The sequence below is a fragment of the Ceratotherium simum genome, chromosome 7, assembly GCF_057802395.1.
Source record: "Ceratotherium simum simum isolate JZ-2026a chromosome 7, ASM5780239v1, whole genome shotgun sequence".
NCBI classification, from domain to species: Eukaryota; Metazoa; Chordata; class Mammalia; order Perissodactyla; family Rhinocerotidae; genus Ceratotherium; species Ceratotherium simum.
Genome location: NC_141906.1, coordinates 12,172,735 through 12,198,686, shown reverse-complemented (window position 1 = coordinate 12,198,686; position 25,952 = coordinate 12,172,735). Strand labels below are relative to the sequence as shown.

Genomic DNA, 25,952 nt, shown 5'->3' with positions numbered 1-25,952 from the left:
AAAGCTATAATAATCAAAACAACGTGGTACTGGTACAAAAACAGACACACAGATCAATGCAACACAACTAAAAGTCCAGAAATAAAACCACACATCTATGGACAGCTAATCTTTGACAAAGGAGCTAAGAACATAGAACAGAGAAAGGAAAGTCTCTTCAATAAACAGTGCTGGGAAAACTGGATAGCCACATGCAAAAGAATGAAAGTAGACCATTATCTTGCACCATACATAAAAATTAACTCAAAATGGATCAAAGACTTGAAGGTAAGACCTGAAACTATAAAACTCTTAGAAGAAAATATAAGCAGAACACTCTTTGACATCAGTCTTAGAGGGATCTTTTCGAATTCCATGTCTACTTGGGCAAGAGAAACAAAAGAAAAAATAAATAAGTGGGACTTCATCAGACTAAAGAGCTTCTGCAAGGCAAAGGAAACCAGGATCAAAACGAAAAAACAACCCACCAGCTGGGAGAAGATATTTGAAAATCATACATCTGACAAGGGGTTAATCTCCATAATATATAAAGAACTCACACAACTGAACAACAAAAAAACAAATAACGCAATCAAAAAATGGGCAGAGGATATGAACAGACATTTTTCCAAAGAAGATATACAGATGGCCAACAGGCATATGGAAAGATGTTCAACATCACTGATCATCAGGGAAATGCAAATCAAAACTACACTAAGATATCACCTTACACATGTGAGAATGGCTATAATCTACTATTTTGTCTACTAAGACAAAAAATAACAAATGTTGGAAAGGATGGGGAGAAAAGGGAACCCTAATCCACTGCTGGTGGGAATGCAAACTGGTGCAGCCTCTATGGAAAACAATATGGAAAGTCCTCAAAAAATTAAAAATAGAAATACCTTATAATCCAGCTATCCCACTTCTGGGTATTTATCCAAAGAACTTGAAATCAACAATCCAAAGAGGCTTATGCACCCTTATGTTCATTGCAGCATTATTCACTATAGCCAAGATGTGGTAGCAACCCAAGTGTCCATCAACGGATGATTGGATAAAGAAGATGTGGTATATTTATATACAATGGAATACTACTCAGCCATAAAAAAAGACAAAATCGTCCCATTTGCAACAACATGGACGGACCTGGAGGGTATTGTGTTAAGTGAAGGAAGTCTGACAGAGAAAGACAAACACTGTATGACTTCACTCATACGTGGAATATAAACTAACACACGGACAGAGAGAACAGTTTGGTGGTTACCAGGGGGAAGGGAGTTGGGGGGTGGGCACAAGGGGTGAAGGGGCGCACTTATGTGGTGACTGACAAATAATAATGTACCACTGGAATCTCACAATGTTATAAACTATTATGACATCAATAAAAAAACAAAAAACAAAAAAAAAAAACACGTAAGCCTCCAACTTCAGTGAGATGATACAACTTGGTTACATTATCAAAGTATTTATTAGAAAAAATAAATCAATACACTAACAAGAAGCTTCCCAACATACAACTGAGTAAAACTTTAGAGACTAAGACAAAAAAAACTGCATGTGCTTTAGTTCATAGAAACAACATATAGTACAACTTACAGGGTAGCATAAGCAATTAACAAAGGACTGTCATAAGGGACCGAGTCATCCAATAACTTTAATCTTGTTGGTAGGTCTCCTTCTTCCATCTCCATATACGTGGGATTGGAACTGGCCAGTTCTGAAAGAGAAAGCACACCCTTTTCCCTTCATCTCATAGCTATAAATATTCAATTTATGAACACATTCATTCAACAATCACTAGTCATGAACCTATTGTGTTCAAGGCCCAGTGTTTGTTAAGCATTGTAAGAGGCAAAGAACAAGATACAATCTCTACTTTTAAGGACCCTAAAATTAAATTGAGAGGCAAAGCATACTGAAAGTTTTAAATAAGACAAAGGAACAGAGAACCAATACATACGTGATTATCCTTGAAAAGGGTGTATGTATATGTGTGTATATAAATAATTTACATCATTAATTTTATCATAACATATATTTTATAATATATAAACTATATATCTGCCATCAAAGCCAAATTCCTCAGTGTTTTTCTAGAACCAGTGCCCCTACTCCATCTTTTAAAGCAAAATAAATTCATTAAATTTAATTAAATCAATTTTTTAAAAATATTTGACCTACTTTTCAAAAACATCAGTTATAGCAAATCTTCTTCCTCTGAAGGAAGATTTGACTTTTGGGAATAGCCAAGTCATTTAAAGCCAAGTGTGGTAAACACAGTGACTGATGATCTAGTTAAAACTACTGGTAGTTAAAAATATATATATGAATCTAAAGTAAAACGAGGTTTTTCAAGTAGTTTTCAACTGGCTCTGACAACCAACCTCAAAGAACAGTTCCACAAGCTGTTTTCCACGATTACAGCATCATTAGAAAGGTGCAGCCTGTTCAGTAGACCATTTCTAAAAAGCCAACCTTCAATTTCTGATATATCTATTTTTAAAAAAATCATTTTTTCCCAATCAGTTTCATTATTTCCAATTTGACTGTGTCAGGCAGTCAGTACTTAAAGGAATCAGAGGAGGAGGCCACCATTTAGAGCTGAGAAGTGAGGGAAAGCTTTGACTCGGGGGGAGCTAAGCCAAACTCATCCTCAGAAATTCAAGCAAGCAGCTGCATCATCTCAAACTGTGCATCACGCTTGCTCCATCCAGCTCTGGTAATAATCTAACAACCATTCAGGCTGATGGACACTCTTTTCTGCTATTTTCCCGTGACTAGGGTTGGGTATGATCACGTAACAGAGACCGATACAGCAAATTTCCAGTAAGTAATGTCAAACATTTGAACCTATTTCAAGAGAAATAACTTTTCTTATTTCACATAAAAGACAGTCTACCTCAACTCTGAAAAGGAAAATGAAATCATTTCTTATGCTTTTAAGTGCTAAATGTAAACTGAAGCAGAATCACAACCATAAATCCATGTTTCTAGAAAACTAAAAGATCTTTAAGTCAGTTATATAAAAATGTATCTCTACTTGTAACTATTCACTTTTGGAAATGAATGAAAAGTTTGCTTAAAATCTAAGTGAACTGTTAGAAACACAGCGTCTTTTATTCAAGCAGAATTTTCAATTAAGAAAATTCACCTCGGGCCGGCCTCATGGCTTAGCGGTTCAGTGCGCGCGCTCCGCTACTGGCGGCCCGGGTTTGGATCCCGGGCACACACCGACACACAGCTTCTCCGGCCATGCTGAGGCCATGTCCCACATACAGCAACTGGAAGGATGTGCAGCTATGACATACAACTATCTACTGGGGCTTTGGGGAGGAAAAAAAGGAGGATTGGCAATAGATGTTAGCTCAGAGCCGGTCTTTTTTTTTTTTTTAAAGATTTTATTTATTTATTTTTCCCCCCCAAAGCCCCAGTAGATAGTTGTATGTCATAGCTGCACATCCTTCCAGTTGCTGTACGTGGGACATGGCCTCAGCATGGCCGGAGAAGCGGTGCATCAGTGCGCGCCCGGGATCCGAACCCGGGCTGCCAGCAGCGGAGCGCGCGCACTTAACCACTAAGCCACGGGGCCGGCCCACAGAGCCGGTCTTCCTCAGCAAAAAGAGGAGGATTAGCATGGATGTTAGCTCAGGGCTGATCTTCCTCACAAAAAAAAAAAAAAGAAAGAAAATTCACCTCTTCAACAACCTGGGACTATGCAGCAGAAAGGGCATGTATTTCTCTGGGGTATGAGAGCTGGTTTCCATGAGGATGACAAACAGTGTGACCTTCAATCAAGTGTGAAGTAGAGACTACTGGCTGTCAACCAAAATCTCTAGGGAGCTCTTCACACATATCCACTCTCTTCCTTCTAGACTCCTGGATAGGTCACATGTCCCAGTCTCCTTTGCAGGTAGGTGGGGCCATGTGATACAATTCCCATCAATGGCATGTAAACAGAAGAGACGTAAGCCACCACCAGGCCAGGCCTATAAGAGAACATGTTTGCCCCTTCCACATGCTTTCTCCTGGACGTAGCAACCGGATCTCAACCACAAGCCCAAAGGAGGAAGGAGCTCAAAAAAACAAACGAAGAAACTTGGAACCTTGGATTATCACAGGGAAGAGAGCTGCCCATTAACCTGGAACAGGTCCTGGACTGGAATGTGAGCAAGAAATAAACCTCTTTTATATCTGAATTATTATGAGATATTTATTACAGCAGTTTAGCCTACTTAACTATTATAATCTGTCTCAGTTTCCTCACCTATTAAATGAAATAACACCATCTACTCTGAAGGCTGCTGTAAAGATAAAAGGAGATGATGCCTGTGAAGTATTTAGCAGAATATCTGGCACACGGTAAATATTCAATAAATGGTATATATTATTTCTATATTAGTAAGTTACATGAGGGATTTTCTTGTTTTTATATATCTGCATTTATAAAAATCTTACTTTAACCCCAACTTCTCCAATATTGCTATATCATTTTCTGAATATGATTGGGAGAGAAATAAAACTAATTTCTTATAATACGGTTGCAAATCAAAGCAACGTTTGATGAACTATTAAAAATTAAATTGAGTGGAAAACAGAATGGAAGTTGACCAGAACACAGGTGACTTTCTACTTAAATCTTTTTTTTTAACTCAAAAATGCCAAGATGTTATTGTCCTCTATACTAATTTCTATCCTTGGTAAGGCAATCTGATTATTACCTTTCAATCCTTCAATAAAAGTATCCCAAACAGAAGGACTGTTAGTGTAACTAAGCTTGATACTCTCCTTTGCTCTTGTCAAGTCCAGGAGAAAAAAGAACTTCTTTAGGAACTGACAAGCCAGAGTTTCAGGAGAGCACTGTTGCAAAGTGTGGTCCACATGTCCACTTGTGCTTTTCATCTCAGAATTCAATACATTTAATTCCAAACACAATGTTGTCAATTCAGCCAAGTCCTTCTGAAGACCGTTTGCTATGCTGCATGGAGAAGATACTCGAAAAAGGTCATCCAAGGGCTCCCTCAGAGTATTCACAGATTCACATGCTGTTTGATCCACAGTTTCTTCGTTGCATAGAGAGTCTCTTTTTTCTTTTTCATTATCGTCATCTAATATCCCCTTTTTTGACTCATCAAGCAATAGGACATCCTGGTTCGGGGTCATGGATGAGTGGCCAGTATCTGAAATGCCTAAAAAATCCTTTATGGCAAATGTTTTTTCTAACTGTGAAAGCCACTCCTGTAAAACCATTCTCAGAGATGTGGGTTCAAATAAAACCAGTGGGTCCTGTAGCTTGGTCCTACACAAGACAGACAAATATGAAATTTATGTTTCACATGTTTTTTTGAAACAAATTATTTCAAGCTAAATAAACCTAACAGATACAACATACTTATCTGGAATAAATGTCACTCTTTAACTCTTTAACAATTATCTCAGTAAGATGACAATACAGAGAACATTAACTTTGCACTAATTCTTGAATTTCAATTGCAAAAGAGACTACCTCTGCCCCACATCGTCTCAGGACCACTACTGATGATCTCAAAAAGCCATTCCTATTCACTATAAAATTTCTCATCCATAAATACTCACATTGCTTCTGCTGTTGCTATTGTGAGCTCTTGGAGCTTATCTTCTTCTGGAGGTTGACCAGTTACTTCTTTTTCTCCCCTAGAAAAGTGTGAAAAGAGTTAGAGGGGACTAGAGGTTCCTTAGACAAATATTTCTAAGTGCTTACTAAGTGGCAGGTGTCGTAGTTAAGGTTACATGAGACAAAGAGATGAGTAGAAAAAATGGTCCAAGGCCTCAAGATGAGTAAGCTCTAGTCAGAAAGAAAGGCATGCAAACGACAAACTGTAATATAAAAGAAAATGAAATGAATGTCAAAGAGCAGCACAAACATTGTGCTATGAAAGCACAGAAAAAAGAATCATTATTCGGACTAGGCAATCAAGGGAAGCTTTCCTGAGGAAGTGGTACTTGTGTCAGGAAAAACGGGGGAAAAATACTGCAGTTGGGAGAAAGAGCATGAAGAAAGGTAGTAAGGTGTTCACACCCAATTCTTCCACAGGACTAGAATTTAGAGTGCTTAGTGGGATGTGCTTGGAAATGAGGCTGGAAAGGTGGGCTAAGGGCTGCCTTAAATGCCATAGCAAATATCTTTAGGGCCGGCCCTGTGGCTTAGCGGTTAAGTGCGCGCGCTCTGATGCTGGCGGCCCGGGTTCGGATCCCGGGAGCGACCCGAGGCACCGCTTCTCCGTTCAACACGAGGCCGAGTCCCGCGTACAGCAACTAGAAGGATGTGAACCTATGATGTACAGCTATCTACTGGGGCTTTGGGGGGAAAAAACTGAATAAATAAAATCTTTAAAAAAAAAAAAAAAAAAAATATCTTTACTTTTTCCCTATGAATATATGGATGCACTAAGTTATCTGAGGATAACACACCTTTTATGCCATCTGACTGTGCAGATACTCTGGGCCTATGGGTGTCTCTGAATTCCTGGGTGAGTGCTGAGCTTGCCTGCCTCTAATGCCCAGATCCCCTGAACTATACAGAGACCACATGGACAAGATACTTCACCCTATGCCAGACTAAGGCTCTTATACAAGTCTACTGCATAAGGACTATGCCAGTAGCATATCATAGGGAGGTACAGGACAAGACATCTTACATTACAGGCCAGAGGGCATTAGTGACTTACCCAAGGCCATACGCTAGTCAAAAGTGGAACCAGGACAAGGCACAGATTCTTGATTATCCTACTCTTAAACCTAATACTCCTTCTCTAACATCCCAGAAGTTTGAAGAGATTTGGAGAGGAGGGAGGTTGTATAAGGGAAAGATGGAAGAGGTGCTAAATTAAAACTCTGTCTCAGAGAAAACTGTACTGTGGTTACCAGGGGCGGTGGGGGTGGGCACAAGGGGTGAAGGGAGACAAGTACATGGCGATGGACAAACAAAAATGTACAACCCAAAATTTCATAGTTATAAACTAATAAAACATCAATTAAAAAAAATTTAATTGTAAAAAGATAATGCTTGCCAAAAAAAAAAATAGGGAGAGACACTGTACACATTTAAAATCTCACTATCTGGCTAGTAAAAAAAAAAAAAAAAACTCTGTCTCAATAGACTTCCTATGGGTTGATGGAAGTTTCCAATGCTTACTTTATGATATTCACAATTTTTATGAGCTACACAAACAATCTCTAATGAACAGGGTCACTGAGCCTTCACCAACAGGACACAGTCCATGGCTTTCTTCAAACTGACAGCTGACTCCTCTAGAATTTACGCAGATTTATATGCAACAGCTTACTCAGTATCTTCCTCCTTTGGGCAGGTGATTGGACTCATATCCTCTTCACACGACTGCTCATCACCCCTGGGTTCTGGTCTCACTTTCAGATCAGGGCTTGTATGAAGGGTGCCAATCTTCTCAGTAGTTTTACGCACAAAGCTAGAAACACTGGAAGTCAAATACCATAAAGCTATTAGGAAAAATCTCATTACTGACAAGAATGAAAAATTCAGTGTCCGAGTTCTCTACGTTCCTGTTAGTCCCTGATGGCAACTTGGACTTACTAAAAAGAAAGACTCTGCTTTTAGCAACTTCATATTTCACATAAGGCCCATGTAAAATTTACAGTATAATAAGGATTCACTTCATTTACTATACTATCTTGATTCAGTCCTAAAGAAAACATCTTTAACTCCAGCTGTGTCGGCAACGCCTGTCAACTTAAGCAAAGGAGGCGATGTGATCATCTGCCCCATCCTGGCCAAAGAATTTCTTCATGAAACTCAGCTGCTAACTTGTGACAATATGTCCTTCTTAACGAGCAAAATTTGTATCCAGTAAGACTCAGATAAGCAGTTAAGTAGCTATACAAGGTCTTCTCTCTCAAACTCAAATGCCAATCCTAGGCCCATGAAGTAGCTAGAACGACTTCTACAGAGTCTCCAATTCTGAGCCCAAATTGAGAAAGGATCAAGAAATGACTAATGATATATGGAAACTGTTCCTATCAGGAACGAGGAAAAAACAGATTTTTCAACTCTTGCTCTATCTGGAGGAAAAAACCACATCTGTAACAACTCAAATATCCAGCTACTCAAACAAAGCGGGAAGCTAAATCCCCCAGGATTGAAGAGAGAAGTCAACAGCTTCATATAACAGGTTATATGAGAAATAACCTAGAGACTTTCTGTTTTCTCATTTAAAATATCTTTCCATTCCCAGCACAAATGCGATAACTGAAGTAAAACCAGAAATGGAATTAAATGACAAGACCAATTAGTTTACCTTTCCTTGACAGCCTGAAGAGACACAAGAGGAGATGAAGAACGAAATGATAATGGAATGCCGAAAGGGAGAAAAGTTTCATTCTTATCTGTCTCCAACGTCACTGGAACATGAGAAACGCTGTCTGATGAATGGAATCGGGGGGAAAGAAACAAAATCTAATCACACGGGAGTTTTTTAATCTTTAAAGAAATTCTGAAATGAATAAACCAAAGGAAATAAAGGATTCAATACCAAAATCACAACTGACCCAGATACAAATGAGCAGAACACAGGCTTACAAGATGCACGGGGTGGTCCACACAGAAAACACTTAGGCAGGTACCTTCATTCTCCTACTAACCCTGAATCCCCACAAGTCAAAAAGGAAGTTTAGAGTCTCTATTAACCTCTTCTCAACAGTTCAGTCACAGGAATACTCGAACATCGAAAAGTGAAAGCAATGGCCCTCAAAACTGTAGTAATTTTTCATTCCTGATGGAAAATAATTTGGTTAGTCAGGATAAAAATGTTCCACTATTTTGGTTAATGATCTCCTTTTAATGATGCATGATCAAAATTATGTACTTTACCAAGGTTAGCCTAACCACGAGGGGAAAAAACCCCAACTAAACATAAACCCATTCTTCTAGAGGCGAGCAAATCTATAGCTCTAGATGGAAAGTCTATCAACATAATAAAAATTATTAACACCTCATAGAAATCTCTACGCACAAGATAATCCTGGCAAACGAAGTCAGAGAAAATAACTGCTTCAAGTCAGCAACCAACAAAAGACACAGTCATCACCTTCATTTCCCTGTGAGCCACAACACTGATCTGGTTGGTCCTCTTCTTGATGTGAGGCGAATTCTTTAAGTCTCTCATCTTCTGAGAGAGTCTGGCTGTGAAGGGAACAAGAGTCTTCATCTGACTGACTGCCTCTTCTACTACTAATGATACGATAAATACCAGAGTCCAAGATGCTGAAACTTTCCTAAAAATAAAAAGAATTCCAAAGAAATCAAAGTAAAACTTTCCTTTATAACATAACACAGCTTTTTAAGAGAAAAATCAACACTAAAAGTAGCAAGTAAACAACAATCACGGCCTATTAGGACAAACTGGTGAGCAAGGCTTAGGTTGCCGGCAGCCGGATCATTCTCATGTGCTAGTGGCATCATGCTGCCATATTTCTCTAGTTTATTTCCATAAAGCCTAGAGTGAGAATGGAGGTTAAATGAGACAATCCTGAGCTGCACTGAGACTCAGACTAGCATGAAGCATCTGAAATCACACATTAGGAGCAACTTAACTTATGCTGGAGGCGATATGAGGTACAGTTGCAAACAGCACATAATAAACAATGACAAAATGAAATGTGGCTCCAAGACACCCTAAACAGAGGCTTCATAGGGCTGCCCAGTAGCTGAAAGAAAGCCTCCTCTTGAGCACCACCCCCAAAATCTACCACATGGAAAGGAAGGTAAGTTTTGGGATCCCAGAGGTAAGTGAGTACAACCTAAGGTAGAAAAATCTCACTGGACAGTAAAATCCCTTTAAAAGTGAGAATACCTACATGTGATGAAATGGAGCTTCTTCTACTGCTGCAAGCTGAATCCAACGGTTCAAATTTTAAGATCAATTCTTCCAGTTGAGAAATTAGATCACTACAGGTTGTGAGGTCCAGCTGAGATCTCAAATGCTCCAATTTATCTACAGTCAAAGATTTTCTTCCCTAATAAAAGGATAGGTAGAAACCGAACAGAATAGCTTACTGTTTGTAACCAAATCCATATTCAAACGGCCAATATATTGAAAGAGGTCTAACATAGAACATAAAACCTCAAAGTTGCTTTAAAAAGGCTTAATAAGCTAGTGAAAGACTTAATGAGAATTATTTTAGAAATAAAGAATTTAATTAAGAGTTATTGTACACATAATCATCCCCCTTAACACAAGGCTTTAAATTCAAATAAATTTGTGGGTAAATGTGATTTTTTTTTTTTTAAATGGAAAGTATACCCTTTGTCTTACCCTCCACCACCCCCTATCTTTGTCATGTTCCCTTTGGGGATTTACTGCTGCTTTATCTGTAGGTCATACAGAAAGGGCCAATAAAGACAATCAACTTTGTAGCACAATCCTGCAAGCTACAATGGTTTTAACAACCCCGATAAACATGTAAGCTCTCTGACTCACTCTGCTGGCAATGATAGAATTTTGGAAAAGACAGCAAGTGCGAGCAGCCAGATTCCACAGGCCTCTCCTTAGCAGGCGTTCCACACAGCGTTCCACAGATAACAGGGAAAGATGTGAGACTTTCCCACTGAGGTGCAAACAGAACAGCTCACTTTTGCAGACAGCCACATCCTGAATATCTACAAAACCACAGGGGTGGACACACAGGATGTTAACCAAATACTCCTTGTCTATTTTTGCAAAGGCTGAAATTATTCTAACAAGTTCATTTCTCATAATAGGCTTCGGCTTGATTGAATTTCATCTCAAATATTTTTATACTTGCATTTCAACAAAGAAATCATATTTTAGACACTATTCTAAAAAGACCAAGAATAAAAGACATGAAGAAAGAAATGCATCTCTCTGATCTCAAATCCTAAGTTTAAAATGCAATTTTCTGTGAAAAGGAATTGAGACTTTTAAAAGAGGCCAGACTATAACATTTCTGAGAGTTACAATCTGATGTCAATGAATGGATTTTAACAAAGCACGTAAATAAACAGTTCATGAGAAAATACCTGTCTTGGCAGAATATCATGAAAGGACTCAAAAAATTACTTTTTAGCATCACTTATATGTAGAATCTAAAAAAGCTGAACTAGTAGAAACAGAGAGTAAAATGGTGGTTACCAGAGGCTGGCGAGTGGGGGAACTGGGTAGATGTTGGTCAAAGGATACAAACTTCCAGTCAGAAGATGAATAAGTTCTAGAGATCTAACACAGCATTGTGATTATAGTTAATGATACTATATTATATACTTCAAAGTTGCTAAGAGAGGAGATCTTAACTGTTCTCACCATAAAAGGTGGTAATTATATTGCAATATATAAATGTATCAAATCAACACATTGTATACCTTTTTTTTTTTTTTTCCCCCCAAGGCCCCAGTGGATAGTTGTGTGTCGTAGCTGCACATCCTTCTAGTTGCTGTATGTGGGACTCGGCCTCAGGATGAACGGAGAAGTGGTGCCTCGATGCGCACCCGGGATCCGAACCCGGGCCACCAGCATCGCAGCGCGCGCGCACTTAACCACCAAGCCACAGGGCCGGCCCAGTATACCTTAAACTTATAAAATGTATATGTCGACTATGTGTCAATCTAAAAAATAAAAAAGTAAAAAAAAAAAAAAAAACCAAAAAACTAGTTTTCAAGGGACATCCTTAGGGTTCTTAATCCACAAGAAATCAATGTTGATCAGATTGGTAAGTAATGGTTCCATTCTCTTTTTAATGTTTTTATGAAGCAGAAAATGACCTAAAAGGTCAAGATATATTCTTTGAGCAGCAATGCTAAAAATGCTAAATTTCCTCCATTTCTGGTTTAAACTAAAAGAATACAGATTGATTTTCTCTGTCTCAGCCACACACAATGGCTATTGTTCCTACAAGGACTTTTTGCACCCCAAACTATTAAGACACAAAATGGGAGTTAAAGCAAGACTTCTAAAAGGGGTAAAGATTCAGGGTCAGTAGAGGGGAAAAAAATGAACCTAATTCAATCCTTAGCAGTGGTTACTAATATTTAAGAACAAAGAGGGGCCAGCCCAGTGGCATAGTGGTTAAATCCATGCGCTCCGCTTCAGCAGCCCAGGGTTCACAGGTTCAGATCCCTTGCACAGACCTACACGTGACTCATCAAGCTGTGCTGTGGCAGCGTCCCACATACAAAATAGAAGAAGACTGGCACAGATGTTAGCTCAGGGCCAATCTTCCTCCCCCCAAAAAAAGAATAAATAAAAACTGTATTTAAAAGTACCCATGAAAAACTAAATAACTGAACACAAATTCACAAATGTATGCCTGTGAAGTACCTTAAAAGGGGAAACATCTATGACATCAATCTTTAAAAGAAATGTCACCTCGTCTATTTTTCCACTTCTTACACTACAAGAGAACCCTCCTACAATAGTTAAATCTTTCACAAGCATGAGATTAAAAATTATGTAAGGAAGAAAAATATAATTACCTTTGACTTCACTCCAAAGAAGAACTTGAACATTCTGAGGAATGAAAATATAAATTCCTCTTTCTGTCCAAGTCAGCACACACTGCTCACTGCAAGCGAAAATGGAAGAAGTGAAGAAAATTCTAGTGTGCTCAGAATCAGATGTTTATAATTCCATGAATTCAGACCCTCACATTAACTATTAAAGTATAATCAGCCTGTACAAAGAAAACACAACAGTGATCCAGCTCATCAAGTCCTAACACCTCTTTTCTGTCAGTAACAACAGCCCACTAAAAAATAGCATAATATGATGCCAAATTGGGAAAAATTCAGATACATACACTAAATATCTTCTAGAAAAAGACAAGGCTGGTATCTTACTTGATGTTTGTTAAGGCGGCTAAACTTCCATATCTGGTATGATGTGGGCACATTTAAAACAAAGACTAAACATAACACCCCACCACCAATCACTGTTCTAGTGAACCACTTTTAGGGATGCTGATATTTTGACATCATTAGTTGTGTGTGGGCAATAAAAGGTTGAAACCTCTTGGTAAATTATGTGCCAGGAGCTTTATTAAACGCTCTACCAATACTATCCAACCCTGTAGCAACTTAGCAACATAGCTGTGTTATCCCCATTTTATAAAAAAGAAAACTGAAGCTCAGAGAGAGAAAATAATATGCCCAAGGCCATTCAGCATGAATGTAAAAGAGTCAGAATTTATATCAAGGACCATCTGGCTCCAAAACCTGGACTTTTTTCTTTATACCTCACAAAATCTACTTCTTCCCTCATTTATCCTCATTGACCCACCCACTGTTATCTGGAATCCTGATTGTTCCACTTAATTGTATTCTCAAAAAAGTCATAGATTTCCTAACTGCCAAATCTTATAACTCTTCCTCACTCTCCTTCTTCTTGATCCCCAAGCAGGGGCCAACACTGCTGACTGTTTCTTCCTGAAACTCGCCTCCCTGGACTCTGGAACACTGCACCTTCTTGGTCCACCTTCCTTTCCAGGCCTCTGGGACTCTCCAACTCTGCTCATCTCTCTTATACTCCTTTGCTCATGTATCTCATTTACTCTCTCAAGGTGCTACTATATTTTATACAACACTGGCAATCTCTGCTTCTTGCCGCTGGTCAGGGCATTCCCCAATTCACAATGTTCTCATTCCAGCCACCGTTCAAGGAGCAGCAGAAGCTCTACACCCTCTGAAATCCTCCCCGACAGCCCACAGCCATCGCTCTTCCCCCTGCACTCAGCCTGTCTCTTGCCAACACTGCTCATATGGCACTTAATCATGAACTACACTGTCACAACTCTTATTTTCTTTATTGTTATTAAACTTTTTGTAGAAATAAACCACATCTCTTCAACAAATTATAATCTTGAGAGCAGGGACCCTTTTTTTTTCTTTATGTCCCTAAGAGTACTAAAAATGGTACTATGTGGCTATGAAACTCAGAGTGATATTTAACAGGAATTGGGTCCTCACACAAATATTAAACATTTTACCAATATAAGACCAGATCACTGTCCTTACAGGAAAGTAATCTTTGTCACAAAAATGGAAGAAATGGTCAGAATCCTAGTCCAGTAAGTAAAATTGGAAGGCTGCCTTCAGGAGCCAGGGAGAAAAAATGAGAGGCTAGGAGATCCCTGAGTGAAGAGGATCATGATTTTGATACTGAACTTGATATTAGCCTGGAAAGATTCCTTAGGAATAGCAACCTAGATTAGATGGGGGTGGGGGGATGGAGTAGATAAGAGCTGATTCTTTATAATTTATACATTCCTTATCCCTCTATTCCTTCACTGATAATAAACAGACTGGGACATAAGCCTAACAGCATTGTTTAAATAGCCAAGGAAGAGAAAGTGATACCAGTGTGCCCAAAAGGATACAAAGTATATAAGTTTGCTTCCTTGTGGGATGTGTGCGAGTAACAGTAAAGGTTTCCACAGGACACAAGTGTACAGGAGGGAAAAAAGTAAATAAACAGAGACAAAAAGCCCTCCTACTCATGGTTTTTTAAAAAAATCCTTGTTGAATTCTTCAATTTAGCTATTATTTGAGAGCCTTCTATGTGCCTAGCACTCTGCCCATAGTACAGAAGTTGACAATCAGGTGCTGGGATGGATATTACAGTGAAATAGGGGTGGTGAGGGAGGAATTAACAGGTGCGACAACAGTGCACGGGAATACATGTCTAATCGAAGTCTGCTGGAGGAGTCAGCAAAGGCTCCAAAGTAGCAGTAATTATGGCTTAAGCTGAGGAGTAGGCAGAGCCAGATCATGAAGGGCTTTGTTTGCTCTGGCAGGAACCGTAACGGGAGCTTTAAATAGCTTAACTCAGAGGAATAACCAGGACGGGAGAACCAAGCAGACTGGGCCTCACCAGGAGAAAACACACTCTTGGGTGAGGGACTTTCCCACACTGCACACATCAGTGCCAGGCACTGAGACCAATAGTGAACAAAACAGACACGGAGCCCTCACAGACCTTGCTGTCTAGGAATAAGACAGACATAAATGTTGTACGAATATGTAATCATGAACTGTGATAAATGTCATAAGGAAGAGTTTTTAATATGCTTTATGTAATTATGGGCAAATAAATAGCTGTCTTTCTCCAGTAACTTTCAGAATGAATTATGGTTTTATGAAAGTGGTACACTGTCTACAATTTACTTTTAAATACTTTAGTGTAGGCAATGTGACATATACACACATTAGTTAGGGGGAATAAGTTAATATTTCAAGTGTTTTAAAAAAACACACATTCTAAGAGCAGTTAGTTAACCTTTGAAAAAACCCAGTCAGGAGTCCACACTCCAGAGTACCCTATAACAACCTCTAAATAACTTCTCTGATTCTGCAGTAGAGATCTTATGCAATAATTTTCCATTGATGAAATAAGTAGAATTCCAAGCACATAGATAGGCTGGAAATCATACACTGGCACCCCAACGCTTCCAGAACAAGGTGTCAGGATTGGCAGGCCCAGCAGCTGACAGCCTTGAGTGGCGCTCTGTGCTGCCACTTAATAGTGGACTTTTGCACCTAATCCAACTAGGAAGCCAGCTGACCCTGACATTAGAATATGGCTGAATCCGCCTCGAGCAGATCTTTCATGCAGGGTACTTGTCAGAAGACCTAAAGGACAGAGAGCTGAAATTTCACCAAACTTACAACAACAAGTTCTACAACTATTTTTGTGCCTGCTTGCTAAGAAACAAACACGTGTGTGGCAGATTTCAATCTGAGACTTGCTTTCACTGTAACATCCCACCAGGTAGGGGAGGTTAGGAAAGAACAAGTCCCTGTAGCTCTTAGTTCTGTCAGAAGTCTCTGACAATTACAAACTGTCCAATTGGTTTAGGTTGGTTCAAAACAGAAAGGGAAGCATACTTCTATGATCTTTCATTCTTCTTAGACCACTTCATGTAACATAGTCATTTCCTAATTTTCTAAAAATAATTTAGTACAAAAACAACCTTAAAAAGCTAACTGCCTCTGAACAAGAAACAAAGAGAAAAAGTTAAGTGTTCTTTTTTTTTTAAAGGATCAAAGGGAGAAACTCACCTAAGATGCAAGAGTTTGGGGAAAGACAAAGACTGAGAGGATCCAACTGTATGATCGTACTGAGGTTCTGTCCTAAAAGTAAACACACCTGTTAATGACTTAATCATAACATAGATCCTACTTCACTCTTAAAAGGCATAATAAAATCTTTAATGCATACAGAATATCAGAGATTTCAACCCAACCCCTGCATGTAAATTCCTCAAATACTCCCTACCAGCCACACAAATCATTACCTTAGAGTAATCACAGGGAGAGGTGGTGACGAGAGGAGGTTCTTAAACTGATGTGTACTGATAACTTCCCCATCAAAGTTCACTTCCCACAACCTGGAGCCAGGGCGAGCGCAATATACTAGGGGTGGCTGGCCCACACTACATCTTGCAGGGAAAAAACAAGCTCCATATTCTCCATCTCTTTCCTTGTTTCCAATCTTCCAAAACTTTTCTCTAATATCCAAAAAGGAAGAGAAAGCATGTTTCCTTACAAAAAAGTCAAAAACAATGGCACTCCAAACCAGCATGGCCATAACAACCCCTCCCACATGTCCTCGCTCTATTCATATTAGCAATATACTGGAAAGGAGAATAGAGTGGAAAGGTCAAAATAGTTCTGATTTGCCATTAACTATTTCTGTGACAGAAAGCAAGCCACTTCACATTAGCACTCAGTTCATTATCCACAGAATGAGGGGTTCAGAATTAATGTGAAGGCCCCTTTCAAATCTAAAAAATGAGCGTTAGCAAACTATTTCATACATCCGTAAATTTATTTCATAAATTCTACTGATTGCTTCTCAAATCACCTTGTAAACATTCTTTGGACACTCCATGGAAGGTGCTTATCTACCTCTCCAACCCTGTCTCCCAGCCACTCCCCTGACACAAACACCCAATAAACTCCTCACTCTTTCCTCAAAATGCCAAGTCCTTCTGAAACTCTGGTCCTTGAAACATTCTGTTCCCTTATGATTACATGATATATAAAATATCTATAAAAGAGCTTAGCACACTGCCCAGGAACATGGAAGGTGATAACGACGAGAATGTCTCTTCCTAAAAACTCCCTTACTTATTCTTCATGACTTAGCTCCATCATTCCTCCTCTGAGACTTCCTCGACTCCCACGGCTGAATTACATGCTTCCCATGCTGCATTTTCATAGTACTTACCACGTTATATATGGCATGGTAACTGGTCTACTTGAACAATAGACTATGACTTTCTTCAGGACAAAGGCCATTTCTTATTCTTCTTTAGTGGAATTCCCAGTGTATAGTGCAGCATCTGGCCCACAGAAAGCACTCAATACATGATAGTGCTCCATATACTCACTCTTTTATTGGAAAATGATCTACTATGCTCTCTAGTGTAAATTTACTACATGACCTTAAATCATTCAATAAATATCCCTGTACTTATTTGCTTCATGAATATAACATCAGCTTTACTATAAGAGTATGAATGTGGAAGTGTTTTGAAATGTACAGAGAGCAATATAAGAACTTATGGTTTTATTACTTATGTTGCTTATGTGCAAAATGAAATATATTTCTTGCTTATTTTCTATCCTCTATGGTGCTTAATACAGTGCTAAGGATCCAGAGGAATGCAAAAAGTGTTTGCTGAGTGAACCAATACAGCCAACTCATTCTCATTTGTGTGCTCATTAATCTTACTTTCTACATTTTCAAACAATAGGTGACAGGCACAAGGCTAAGTATTTCATATACAGATAGTTAATCCTTAAAACTATCTCTACATTCTGGATGGGGAAACTGACTTTAGCAAGGTTTAAAAAGTGGCAGGACCAGAACTTGAAATCATATTGTCAGGCTCCACTACCCAAGGTTCTCCCCCTAAGCCACAGTTCTTTGTCTCTGTTTGTTCTATTCCCTCCTGGGACCCACCTTGTTCATTAACAATACCAACAGAAAATGGACAGTGACTGGCAGGAGAAGCAAATTCATATCTATCACTTCGGTTTAGTAATAAGGAGACTTGGTTAAAAAAAAAATGCTCTTTGTTGGGAGGGAATATAGGTTAAAACAAACAAAAAATTTTAAACATAAATGAATTTTTTAAATTACTGTACTATCCATGTTCCCCAAAACTGAATTCTAGCTAACAGAAAATGGGCATTTCTAAAACAATGCAGCAGGTTCTATGTTATTCTCACTCTCAACTCTAGCTGCACCCCTCTGAAATGGGAAAATAATGATTAGCAACTCTATTGCACAGAGGGAAAAATAAACCTCCACTTATTTAGCTCTTTATTTCAAAAAGTCTCTCATATATACCATTTCACTAGATCCTCAGAATAACCCTGATAAGGTGTTAATTCAGTTCAGAGTTCTGACCACTTGTCAGAATTTCAGCCAAATTTCTGAATTGGGCGTTTAGGTAAACTTGAAAAGCTATAGAGGAAGAATAGTTAAGAAATTTGTGAAGCTAACAAATATTTTACCAAAATCTTAAGGGTGGAGTTAACAGCTAAAGGTCCAATGTCAAAGGATGTAATAGAGGTAACTGAGGTAACAGGTAGGGCACAGAATGGAGACAGGAAGGCTCTAGTCTTGCCTGCCTCTTCCCGCCTGCGTGACGTCAGGAAGGCTCTACCACTCACTAGGCCTAGGCTTTCCGATCCACAAAAACGACAGTGACACTAGATGATCTCTAAGTCTTCCAGTTCTGTAAGTCTACCTTCATCACTGACCTATAGTCTGAAATAGGTTAGAACCAAGTACACCATCCTTCCTACTAATTCCATGTAAACTGACCATTTGCATCTCAAAGCCTTGCCTCCCTGCTGTCCAGCTAGGTTCTCTGATACCAGACACCTGCCACCTGCTGTAACTGGCCTCCTTCCACGTACCTTTCTCATCTCAAGAAAATAAAAACAAAGTACAACTCCTCCTCATCCTTCCCTCTGCCACTCCTGACAGTCAGCATACATTCCTTCAAACCTGAAATAAACAGTCTCCTGCTTTCCAGAACAGCAGTCTTCTAACTGAGATACATGAACCCCTGGAAACACACAAAGACTTTTCAATCCTGGATAGTTTTAAAGGAATCAGTTTCAAAACCCTGGTTTTCTATATGTACACTTTCTTAAAATGATCTGAGAACTCACCTATTTCATTAGCACAACATTTAAGGCTGTCACTCTCAATGTGGTGCCAATTTACCAACTTGATCTCCCACGAACTCCCCTACTCAAGCCAGACTGGTAGGTTCTGGAATATGCCTAATTCTTTCTCACTTTCCCCCGAGAGGCTGTTCCTTCCTGCTAGAATATCCCCTACTACCTCTCTTCCTCCAAACTTTACTTATCAAAAATCCTCATCAAAACTACTGAAGCTGGCTGGGGTGAGGGTGGGAGGGTTATGGGAGTTCATTACACAATTTTCTCTTCTTTTGAGTATGCTGAAAATTCTCCACAGTAAATTTTTAAAAGGGGGTACCACGGCCAATAGGAAACAAAAGTGGCCAGTGAAAATTTCCCTCCAGCGAGAACAGCTGAGGACCTTCAGCACAGTGATACATAATATTCATCTCAACCTCTTTCCCATTCTGTTCTGATATTTCACAGCTGCCTCTAACATACTCCTTTGCCACTTCGTTGCACCTTTGGATCCACTCTTGAGATTTCAGTAAAATATCTGTCAGCTTCACAAAATTTCTTAATTATTCTTCATTCAATTTTACCCTTTAGTAAAATTCTATTAAATACACAACAAATTTAAACAACAACAACAAACTCAATCAAGGAAGACTTCCTCATTCCCATATTGAAACAGGCCTTTGTCTGGCCTTCCCCCATGGCACGTAGACCACGCTTCATGGTAGAGTTAATGGAACAGTTGTCTTAGTCACCCACTGTACTGTCTCAGTCTCCTCTGTCTTCTCTCTGCTCCCAAATATCAGCTTGCACACAGCTGGTTCCGTATTAATATCTGTATAATTGAACTGAGGAGTTTGGGCTAGATGACTTCTAAGTCCCTTCTTGTTCTAAAATTCTATATATCCTATGACTCATGGTTGGTCAACATACCTCTCAGTGTCACACAAGAAGGATCGAGTAAGTGAAGATATAAGTAGTCTTCCATCCAAATAATCTAACTGGACAACACAGGAGTCCACTGTTGTTATTGTCTGAACAGGAAACATCACAAAGGCAGCAGCTGCCTAAAGGGGCATGACAAGAAAATAAAGTTTATCATTACATACACACACAATCTCCTCCTTACCTTTTAAATGAAAATAATTTGGATAGCAAAATAAAACTTTTAAGTGGACCGAAATTTAATTTGCCTGTTAGGATATCCAAGTTTTACTCATTTAAAAGTTTTGTGACATAATTTGGTACATAACTGCAGAAAAGAATTCTTAAGGTTCTGTTTGTGATTATCTAATCTTAGAGATTGGAATGAAAAAGATGAAGCAAGTTTTGGAATACGTGAGAGAATTTTTCACCTGTAGACAGAACTTCTCCCTTTGGAAAAAAGACAAATTAGAGCTACAGTTACGTGTAGGGTTCCAACTGGATTTTGGATCAGAAATATGTTAGGAAACAGGGGGCCAGCCCGGTGGCACAAGCGGTTAAGTGCGCGCACCAACGCACTGCTTGGCAAGCCATGCTGTGGCAGCATCCTATATAAAGTGGAGGAAGGTGGGCATGGATGTTAGCCCAGGGCCAGTTTTCCTCAGCAAAAAAAAAGGAGGATTGGCAGACGTTAGCACAGGGCTGATCTCCTTACAAAAAATAAATAAATAAATAAAATAAAAATTGTTAGGAATCAAGTGATAACTTTGATGGGTCATCACGACCAAACCAGGAGAGTATTCTGATACATTAATTAAAATAAAGTAAGTTAGCCAATGGTAGTTAAATCTCTTCTTTTCTGCCAGGAATCTACATGGAAATAAGCCAATGAGACAAGTCCCCACTTCTGATATAACAAACAGCCTTGGAGGAGAGGGACAGTGAGAAGCTCGTCTGCTCTGCCTTAATAACAAACTGGAGCATTCTTTTAGGGTAACCTGAGACTCAACTCTTCTATTCCAACAACTGTGGCAGGAAGCCTTGCCCATCTGAGATAAAATATACCTAGACTCCTCTTCTACACAGGAACCAGGAGAATAGGAGCCTGGGCAATTGGTGCCATTTCTCTGTTTGCCATTTTATTCATACAACTAACAAATAGGTATCTTTTCTTTCTTTCTTTCTTTCTTTCTTAATAGTCTAGTATGAAAGAATGTTTTATTTAAGTAAATCATAGAGGTGAATTATGGAGTACTATAACAGACAAAGTGCAAATTACTGAAGTCAGCTAACAGAAGCCATTCTGCAACAGTATCAAGCTAAACCAGGCTACCAGATATACCACAAAAGACAAGTCTTGAAATTAATAGTCTGGGCTCTAGATCAGTCCCCCAAGAAATACAGTAGATAAAATCATGTCCTTTAATTGAAATTCTGTAAGACAACACCTTATATTTCACCCACATACACAAAGACTGAACTGGTTCTCACCTTTGCTTGTTTGGAAGTGCTGAGTTTGATGGCAGAAACTTTCCCCATATGATCACCTACAAAAACTCTAAGAATAGCTGTATCCCAACAGAGAGCTGTAACTTTTCGGCCTTTGTGTTCTGAAGACACATAAATTCGTTCTGGTTTCCCACGACGCTCTTGATTTAATTCCCAAACAACTACAAGACCTTGACTGCAAGAATTGAGTCACAGAACCAAATTTTTGGTAATGGTGAAAAAAAGGACAACTTAATTGCATCACAGTATCAACTATATTAAATATATATGCAAACGCTTGTTCTTCAGCAAAGAGGAAGCAGAAAGTCAAGGTATTAATTTCCTTGCTTTAGTCAACCAAACCAGTGTAATAGGAGAATTCAGATGTTCTAAATTATCTCTGTTACCGGTCTCCTTCAGGCCATTGAAATGTTGCCTCATATCAGCATTTTCCACCAACACTAATGACCAACTACCCACCCTGGTTGGCCAGGGACTGAGAGGTTTCCCAGGACACAGGACTTTCAGGGCTAAAACTGGGACAGTCCCAGGCAAACCAAGATGGTTGGTCACCCTAAAAATCCACAACTACATTTGTCAATTTAAAATGCATTTGGGGGGCCGGCCCTGTGGCTTGGTGGTTAAGTGCGCGCGCGCTGCGATGCTGGTGGCCCGGGTTCGGATCCCGGGTGCGCATCGAGGCACCACTTCTCCGTTCATCCTGAGGCCGAGTCCCGCATACAGCAACTAGAAGGATGTGCAGCTACGACATACAACTATCCACTGGGGCTTTGGGGGGAAAAAATAAAATAAATAAAATCTTTAAAAAAAAAAAAAAAAAAAAATGCATTTGGGGGCCGGCCCCATGGCTTAGCGGTTAAGTGTGCACACTCCACTACTGGCAGCCCGGGTTCGGATCCTGGGCGAGCACCAAGGCACTGCTTCTCTGGCCATGGTGAGGCCGCGTCCCACATACAGCAACTAGAAGGACGTGCAACTATGACATACAACTATCTACTGGGGCTTTGGGGAAGGAAAAAAAAAAAAGAAAGAAAAGAAAAGAAAATGCATTTGGGAAAGATCAGATGGTTTTAAAACAGTTTCTCACCTGGTAGCTACAGCAACATAATCATCATCATGTAAACAACAGGAAACCTGAGAAATTGCACCTTCCTAGAGAACAAAAGAAAAAATATTAGGCAGCTTCTCAAAAATCTCAATTCTTTTACTCTTAAATCTCAAGCTTTCCATTCTTCTTTTATTCCAAATGATTATTTATAATGGAGAAACTCGCATTTATGACAGATACTCCAAATGGTAGATGAAAGGGCTGCCTTTAATCTTACCCTGTGTGAAAGAAAAAGCCTGTGCTTCCAGCCGTCTTTCTGAATGAGATTGAGTCCTCCTCCTGAACTGCCCAAAGCCAACCATTTTCGAGACACAGCTATGCTCGTGCACTAAAAACATGTAAACAGACAAGCATGAGATCATCACAGTCACTTAACCAAATAAACCATCCGCTGAAAATAAATGCTGAGGATCTGTGTACCAGGTTCTTCCCCCAACCCCACTCCCTGCCCAGCTGGACACTACATAATGGCACTCAAGCTCTCACTTTAGTATAGTGCAAAATACATAAGAACATTTTGGTTTTAAATTTTTAATTGAATCTCAAAATGGCTGAATAGGCTCAATTGCATAAATAAGCAATTTTCCCTTGGCAAAAGCCAGTTATTAGACCATTCATATTTTGTGCAATTTGGCTAGGTCATTCCAATGCCAACCACAATGACGGAAGATCAGGTAAGTCTCCAAGGGACAAAGAAATCACTTTAATCATTTCTAGTGTGTATAATCAGCACAAAACACAGCTTTCAGAGTAAGTGAGACTGCAGAGGACACAGATACAGGTCACTGCACTATTATATCTCTCCACACCCTCAGCCTACTGATTCCACTCCTATTCACCAGAGAAAGCAGTGACCATGCTGTTCCCACCGTGTGGCAAAAATTGTTGGTTGCCTGACAATGAGATATTCCCAACCCTCTTCAACCTTGTTGCTTTCCACCAGAGAAACTGCAAGACCTAAATATTCACTTACCTAGTTTTCTTGCCACTAGGGGGAGCCCTGTGACTCAATTGCAGCTAACAGCACCAAGCCTGTTGGGGCGTCTTGGAAAGCTTTACCCTCTCAGTTAAAAGGCAGGGCTTGAATTAAAGAAAGCCTTTGCCCTTGGCGCCCTCTGTCTTGCTGAAAATGCTCATGGAGACATCAAGACTGGAGCCAGGACATTCATATTGCAACTGTGACTAAAAGCTAACATATGGATGATGGTAAAACAGGAAAGAAGGAAAGCCTGGGTCCTCAGGGATATCATCGGGCCACTACACTAAACCCAGAAACACTAACCTCCAAAGAGGTTATAAACATCTTTACCGCTTAAGCCATTACTGGTAAGGTATTCCGTAACTTGCAGCTACAAAAAAGTCTGATATCGACCCTCATATAATTGTTGCTCATATTATTTTGCCTATTACTTCCTATTCTCCCTTCGATTGGAGGCTACAAAGGTGCCTTGGGATGGGAGCAAAAGTGTAATAATGAAATTATTTTGGAATTGTTTATGAGACTTTGTTCCTCACCGTGGCATTCCCAAGTTTATCAAAAAGAACTTAGGGTTTGAGGGAAGCACAAACTTCTTCCCACAGAGCTAAGAACTTTTGCTCTGTTCCCTAAAACAGAGAGTACATCAAACTTCCTGTTTTGGAATGAGCTTAGTATAACTGCAGTGGTTCATACTGCTCAAAATGCAGTGGGGTGTACTCATTTATACTATTTTATTTTCAATCAAATAGATTACTTTCTGAGAGAAGACAACAGTATTACTGAGAGGGAAAAAAATTAAGCAATCAATATCATGTTTTCCAAGGATGGGAAAGACAGCTCATTAAAAAGCTTCTGCACAGCAAAGGAAACCATCAACAAAATGAAAAGACAACCTAACAATTGGGAGAAGATATTTGCAAACCATACTTCTGATAAGGGCTTAATCTCCAAAATACATAAAGAACTCATGCATCTTACCAACAAAAAAACTACCAACCCAATTAAAAAATGGGCAAAGGACCTGAACAGACATTTCTCCAAAGAAGATATACAGATGGCCAACAGACACATGAAAAGATGTTCAAAATCATTAACTATCAGGGAAATGCAAATCAAAACTACAATGAGATATCACCTGACTCCCGTCAGAATGGCTATAATTAACAAGACAGGAAACAACATGTGTTGGAGAGGATGTGGAGAGAAGGGAACTCTCATACACTGTTGGTGGGACTGCAAACTGGTGCAGCCACTATGGAAAACAGTATGGAGATTCCTCAAATAATCAAGGATAGAACTACCATATGATCCAGCCATCCCACTGCTGGGTATTTATCCAAAGAACTTGAAAACACCAATTTGTACAGGCACATGCACCCATGTGTTCACTGCAGCATTATTCACAATAGCCAAGACTTGGAAGCAACCTAAGTGCCCATCAAGGGACGAATGGATAAAGAAGCTGTGGTATATATACACAATGGAATACTACTCAGCCATAAGAAACGATGAAATCCAGCCATTTGTGACAACATGGATGGACATTGAGGGTATAATGCAAAGTGAAATAAGTCAGAGGGAGAAGGTCAAATACCACATGATTTCCTTCATTAAGTAGTAGATAATAACAACCATAAACAAACACATAGGGACAGAGACTGGATTGGTGGTTACCAGAGGGGAAGGGGGGAGGGAGGAGGGTGAAAGGGATAATTCGGTACATGTGTGTGGTGATGGGTTGTAATTAGTATTTTGGTGGTGAACATGATGTAATCTATGCAGAAGTACAATGATGTACACCTGAAATTTTTACAATGTTATAAACCAATGTTACTGCAATAAACAAAAAATTAAAAAAAAAAAACAAATGGCAGCTCAAAAAATAAATCAAAAAAGAGCTATGAACAAGCTACTTCTATAGAAGGTATTACTAGCACAGGTAAGAACACCCAAGATTCCACAAACACAAAGAACTTGAGGGCAGGGGGCACATGTAACAGAGAGCACACAAAAATATGAATATGAAAATGAAACTGATACAAGGATCAAGAAATTCACCTTTAGACGACTAGAGTCCAGCCTCAGGGCTGACAGTAATGGATCCAGAGACTCAAACTCTGCGAGAACATGGCTGTAAGATTCCGGTATCACTGGCACAAAAGTCATTTAGCCAGAAAGTTGAAACCACATTGAGTGATAGGCACAGTATTCCTGAACAAAACCTGCAAAAACATAATTTAAGAAGCTCATCA

The 25,952-nt window shown here is 39.4% G+C and overlaps 1 protein-coding gene across 11 annotated transcripts in view; it reads right to left on the bottom strand.

Moving 5' to 3' along the window:
• Positions 1–25,952, bottom strand: part of HPS5 (HPS5 biogenesis of lysosomal organelles complex 2 subunit 2) — a 46,279-nt gene that overhangs the window by 15,565 nt on the left and 4,762 nt on the right. For 10 of the 11 annotated variants that reach the window (XR_015552663.1, XM_004418490.3, XM_087433122.1 and 7 more), the window contains exons 2-17: positions 25,759–25,922; positions 22,939–23,049; positions 22,701–22,765; positions 21,596–21,788; positions 20,114–20,247; positions 16,297–16,509; positions 16,061–16,132; positions 12,482–12,570; positions 10,473–10,651; positions 9,850–10,008; positions 9,081–9,267; positions 8,292–8,415; positions 7,305–7,454; positions 5,575–5,652; positions 4,701–5,278; positions 1,579–1,699 (exon numbers count right to left, since the gene is read on the bottom strand). Coding sequence is in view for 10 of the 11 variants with exons in the window: in XM_004418490.3 (XP_004418547.1) it covers positions 1,579–1,699; positions 4,701–5,278; positions 5,575–5,652; positions 7,305–7,454; positions 8,292–8,415; positions 9,081–9,267; positions 9,850–10,008; positions 10,473–10,651; positions 12,482–12,570; positions 16,061–16,132; positions 16,297–16,509; positions 20,114–20,247; positions 21,596–21,788; positions 22,701–22,765; positions 22,939–23,049; positions 25,759–25,866 (2,561 nt within the window). In the remaining variant the exon portion in view is untranslated. The remainder of the gene's footprint in view (positions 1–1,578; positions 1,700–4,700; positions 5,279–5,574; positions 5,653–7,304; positions 7,455–8,291; positions 8,416–9,080; positions 9,268–9,849; positions 10,009–10,472; positions 10,652–12,481; positions 12,571–16,060; positions 16,133–16,296; positions 16,510–20,113; positions 20,248–21,595; positions 21,789–22,700; positions 22,766–22,938; positions 23,050–25,758; positions 25,923–25,952) is intronic. The other variant, XM_087433126.1, reaches the window with a different exon arrangement.